This window comes from Malus sylvestris, chromosome 10, assembly GCF_916048215.2.
Source record: "Malus sylvestris chromosome 10, drMalSylv7.2, whole genome shotgun sequence".
NCBI classification, from domain to species: domain Eukaryota; kingdom Viridiplantae; phylum Streptophyta; class Magnoliopsida; order Rosales; family Rosaceae; genus Malus; species Malus sylvestris.
Window position 1 is genome coordinate 20,077,090 of NC_062269.1, and position 5,745 is coordinate 20,082,834.

Here is a 5,745-nt window from a genome sequence, read left to right on the forward strand (position 1 = left end):
CCTTCTTGACATCGATCCGTGCATGAAAAGGTTGGTTTGACGTTTGTCCGTACGTTTTGTACGGAAATGGTAGGAAGGCCGAGAGAAAGAGAGAGAGAGAGAGAGCACGGGGTGCTTTTTGTGTGTGTGTGTGTGTCCTCTCTTGGTCATCCACCAAAACAACCAAAAGTTTAATTTTTACTTGAGTCCAAAACTTAGGAACTCAACATAACAACCTACATCCCAAAAGCATGTCACACACGCATCACAATCTCAACATCCAAGGGTAAAATCGTCAGTTCATACCGTCAAAATTAAATATTTCGGGACGGGCTGTGACATTTTTGGTTTGGGATCGAATTTTTTCGGTTTAGTTCAGAATTTTCAGGAATTTTTTCCATCGTTAGAGGTGGGTTAAAAAACCATTTGCCCCGTTTATGATGTGATACATTTTTAATCATTAATTTATGTTTAGATGGTCAGGATGTGAAGCGGAGTGCAGTGGGGCAGAGGAGAAAACAGGCCGAGAGAATTGTATACAGTAACAAAAGGTGGGAATCGAATGTGAAAGAGAAGAGTCACATTTAATTGTCAATTCCTAACTATCAAGTTAAGAATAACAATGTGAAACGGAATCAAATTCAAGACCCCAATCGGTTCCTTTCTCAAGTGGTTATTCCTACCTTGACCTTTAATTGTTAATTCCTAACTTGACCAAATTCAAGACTCCAATCGATTCTTATTCCACATATATAAACTTTGTTTTACAATTTTATGCAGAACCATTTCCATTTGCAGCGATCTTCTGAAAGGAAGCTTACGCAGTTAGTTCACCGTATATCTCCAGTTAGTTTCTGGACAAAGGTAAGTTGTTTTGCTTTAGTTTTTGTACGTATGCAATTTGCATTAGACAAACTCCGTCCCATTGTTATTGATGCAGGTGAGACATTTTCTGATTACTTCCATTAAATCGTTTCCTGTGAAAGTGGAAATCTGAACTCGTTTTGCCACTATATACAACTCTCTCTACACACTCTCTCTCACATGGTCTAAACGATTTAATTTTTCTTTGAATATCTTAGATACAAAAAGAACCGCGAAGTTCCGTTCGGAAAGAAAGATGGCGTTGGATAGAATAAGCAACTTACCAAGCAATGTTGTAGAAAATATTTTGTCCCGTTTGTTGATTAAGGAAGCAGTGAGGACAAGTGTTTTATCAAGTAACTGGAGGTACAAGACGGCTATGCTTCCACATCTTGTGTTTGATGATCGGTGTTATTCAAATAAAAACCTTACAACTTTTGAGAATATTGTTAATCAAGTACTCCTACTTCACATTGGACCCATAAACACATTCAAGCTTTCCCATCGAGATCGTCTTGCCACTAGTGATATCGATCGATGGATTCTTCATCTCTCGAGAAATTCTATCAAAGAGTTGATACTTGACATTTGGAAAGGGGATCCCTACAAGGTGCCTTCATGTTTGTTTTCTTGTCAAGATTTAGTTCATTTGGAGTTATACAACTGTTTGCTAAAACCTCCTTCCACATTCAAAGGCTTCAAGAGTTTGAAGAGCCTTGATATTCGGTTGATTACTCTGGCCCCAGATGTGTTTGATAAAATGATTGTTTGCAGTCCTCTGCTTGAGAAGTTGACTGTAGTGTACATTGATGGTTTAACACGTCTCAAGATTGGTGCACCAAATCTCCAATATCTTAAGGTTAATGGTGATTTCGAGAATGTTTGCCTTGAAAGTACTTTAAATCTTGTTGAAGTTTCCATTGCCTTGGATGGTAGCTATGACCAGAGACTGGTTCCTGGCATTTGTAGCAATTTGGTAAAGTTTTTTGTTCACCTGCCTCATATTCGACGGCTAAAGATTAAGAGTTTCGTTTTACAGGTAATGGTTTGTGTGTTTTCGTAATTTTGTTTAATATCCCTTACATGTGCTTGTGAATTTGAGCGTATTAATTCACTGATCCTGTTTCCTTCTGCATCTTTTCTTCTCCAGTATTTAGCTATTGGTGATTTGCCGGAGAAGTTTCCTGAACCATTATTATCTCTGAATTATCTCTCTCTCATTATACGCTTTAAGCATTTGAAGGAGCTGTTAACTGCTCTTTTCCTTCTAAGAAATTCTCCTTCTCTAAAAGTACTAAGCATTCTGGTGAGTTTAATTCTTTTGTTGATTCATTTTCTACCCTTGAAAACCAACTCTACGCTAAAGCTTTATAGTTTGTAGAGCTGTTTAGCCTTAAAGTTTAAGATTCTAATCCTATTAGCATTGTGTAGGCAGAGGAGGATCAGGCTGTACTTGTGGAAGAAGCAAAGTATTCGTTAGATGACAACGAGAATTGCCAGTTGACCCAACTACGAATTGTGACAATAATCGGAGTTTCTGGTGTTGAAACAGAACTAGATTTTATCAGATTTCTGCTTTCAAATGCTCCTGTGCTTAAGAGGATGACTGTTAAACCTGCTTCTGTGAATGGTGAACTAGTGACGAAGTTGCTCCGGTTTAGGCGTGCCTCAGCTTTTGCAGAGATAATCTACATGGACCCATGATTCATCCATGATATACTATTGAAACTAATTACTTCATTCGCTTGCACAAATAAATGTAATGTCTACTGTTTGCTTCCTATTTTTCCTTTCTGGTAAACAATGTAATGTCTTCTCTCCTCTTTGGCACAAAACGTATACAAAAATTGATCCAGTGCTTGTTATTTACAATGGTTTATCGTCGTGCTTGCAAGACGAAGATCACATGTTCATTGATGGTTTGTAGCCTCTGACCTCTAAAACACAATATTTTATGACACTCTGACCTCTAATACTAACAATCTTCTTCTTTTTTATATCCAAGACAGATATCATATGAAAATAACAAAAACAACAAAGCCTTATATCCCACTAAATGTTGTCGGCTGTATGAATCCCAGAACGCTAGTGCGATCGGTTTTGCACCAAGTCTACTGTTAGCTCTAAGTACTCTATGTCTTTGAAGTCTTCGTCCAAGTCTTCCTAGGTTTTCCTCCACCATTTTTCCCCAAGCGTCTGTGTCTCATATGAAAATAATTAGTAAAAGTTTACAAAATGCGAGAAATATTAAAAGTAATATAGACGGTTTGGTTCAGTTATATATATATATATATATATATATATATATATATATATATATATATATTATATTATATTATATCTACACACTCAAACATCCGGGGTCACAGTTTAAATGATCTTGACTCCACTGGCCATGGCCATTATATTAGATTATGGACATCTCTTTACTACTTGAATATCTTAGAAATAAAGAAAACCATTAAAGTCCTGTTCGAAATGAAAGATGGAATTGGATAGAATTAGCAACATACCGAGTGATATAAAAGGACAAAATTTGTCACTTAAGCTTATTAAGGAGGCAGTGAAGACAAGTGTTTTGTCAAGCAAATGGAGGTTCAACTCGGCTATGATTCCACATCTTGTGTTTGATTACTTCTCGACTTCCGAGCATGCATCCATTGAGAGCATTGTATATCAAGTACTCTTACTTCGGATTGGTTCCGTACACACATTCAAGCTTTCTCATCCAGGTTTTGTAGCCAATAATTCTTTTGATCGAGGGATTCGTCATCTATCAAGAAATCGTATCAAAGAGTTGGTACTTGAAATCGAGGAAGCTTATGCTTACAACATGACTTCATGTTTGTGTTCTTGTCAAGATTTGGTTCATTTAGAGTTATTTAATTGGTTGCTAGATGCTCCTTCCTCCTTCAAAGGCTTCGGGAGTTTGAAGAGCCTTTTGTCTTCATGAAGTTACCATGGCTCGAAATGTGTTTGATAATCTCATTGTTTGATGCCCTCTACTTGTTTGGTGAAGAACTTAGCTATGTTCCCGCTAGTCCTAGCTGTTTGGTCAAGTTTTTAACTTGTTCACCTGCCCCATATTCAAAGGTCAAAGTGCGAAGCCTATACCAACTGAGAAACAAAACTACTCCGCGAGCCAACAATGTTTGTTTTCACGCGAACAGAATTCCTTTCAATTTACATAACGATGCCACTCGCAAAATTTTGGTTAATTATTTTTCTCTGAAATTTTTCTGTGCTTGTGGATTTAGGGTTTTTCTCATGGTGGAATTTGGGTTTAATTCAGCTCCTTTTTTTCTTTTTTTTAATAATAAAAAAAAAAGCTTCCATTGATTAATTATCAGTTAAACTTTATGGATATGCACCCACATCTCCCCCGTTGACAGCTCCCTCCCTCGTTCGTCGTGTCTGTGTGTGCAGTCGCCCACCATTACAAAATCATCACGGAATGTCCAAGGAAATTATGAGTAAACCACACGCTGCATGTCTCTCTTTGACACAAACCTAGTCAGGAAACGTCGGTCCCCTAAATCGCGGATAGAAACCCCATCCTCCCCCGCCACAGCGAAGTGAAAACACCTCCGCATTCACAGTCCTCTCAGTTAGCACTTCTGCTAACAAAATATACTGAAACCCTAACAGTGCTCCCTCCACGTCCTTTCTGGCGATTACCACTCCCTCCTTCTCTCTATCAGTGAGATGAAGTTTATCCCCCAAAGTCTGACTTAGTTCCTCCATAATCCCTGTCGTATCCGAGTCCTCCATTGAAACCCCACATCATGCAGCCGCTACTACGCGCAACCTTCGTGTTCACCCGTACCAGCATATTCGAAGTCCAGTTATGCCATCGTCAAAACCCTAATTTTCAAAACCCAAATCGCCAGTTTCGTGAGCTCCGACTTTCTCGGACATAACCTCCTTACGAGGACTATCTTACACCAAATTTAGCTCACTTTCTACGGGGTATCTTTCAAGATGATGATTCATCTCAAGGCTACATCCCAAGTCCACCACCAAGTCAAGATGGTGGATATCATTATTAAGTTTATGTAGTGAATTCGGGGTTTGCTTTAGGAACCCAAATGTGAGTAGCTTCAGGACTACGAAAGATGTCAATAGTTCGAAAAAAGAAGAAGAAATAATATGTTGAATTGTTAATGCCAAAAAAATGAACTTCATGCTAATAATTTTGAATAGACTGTCATGCCCTGATCCCGACATACGTCCAGCATCGACACGTGATGTCACCAAATACCCGTATATCTATCATACCTCGCCTCCTAAATATATACAAAGTATCCTTCAAGATCCAGATGCACAATAATTTTTCGTATACTTTATGGTTGCATCTAACCTCTTCGTTAGACTGCCTACGTATCCTCAATAGGGATCAAGCCATTCGTAATTCATCTTATCACAAAATCATACGTTTATCCACTAAGTTCAAGCAGAAAAGCATAGCATTAATCAATCATTTATCATAACCTGACAACATGTAATACATGGACTCAGGCTACATAACCAATCCCCATGAAAACATGATTTCTCTCCCACCAACATATAAATCATTATGTCTCATCATGATATTGCAATTCACAACACACATCATATTTAAGAGCCGACGAAACATAAAACCATTCACAAGCCACATTAATTAATTAATTTGATCAAAGTAATAACAATCATTCCCATATCTTCTAAATTCATACCTTATGAAATCATAATCGAATCATAGAAAATCTCGAAGGAGTCATTCAGACGTCCAACATCTTTTCTAACTCAATTCACAAGACTCTCGAAACCATTGACACAAATATATAAAAAAATAAGGCTAAAGTGACACAGTTAGGCCAAGCCTACTTCTCCAATTAATGGGATTTTAGGCCACTCCATGAA

At 37.9% G+C, this 5,745-nt stretch overlaps 1 protein-coding gene and 1 pseudogene across 1 annotated transcript; both read left to right on the top strand.

Moving 5' to 3' along the window:
- The first annotated feature begins 596 nt into the window (after nucleotides 1–596).
- LOC126587130 (F-box/FBD/LRR-repeat protein At1g13570-like) lies at nucleotides 597–2,715 on the top strand. The gene is made up of 5 exons (XM_050252107.1): nucleotides 597–648; nucleotides 760–843; nucleotides 1,062–1,882; nucleotides 1,994–2,149; nucleotides 2,275–2,715. Exons 3-5 carry the CDS (start codon nucleotides 1,100–1,102, stop codon nucleotides 2,545–2,547), a joined length of 1,212 nt encoding a protein of 403 aa, XP_050108064.1. The 5' UTR covers nucleotides 597–648; nucleotides 760–843; nucleotides 1,062–1,099; the 3' UTR covers nucleotides 2,548–2,715.
- A 613-nt stretch (nucleotides 2,716–3,328) lies between these two features.
- LOC126584303 (F-box/FBD/LRR-repeat protein At1g13570-like) lies at nucleotides 3,329–3,860 on the top strand (annotated as a pseudogene).
- The last annotated feature ends 1,885 nt before the right edge of the window (nucleotides 3,861–5,745 follow it).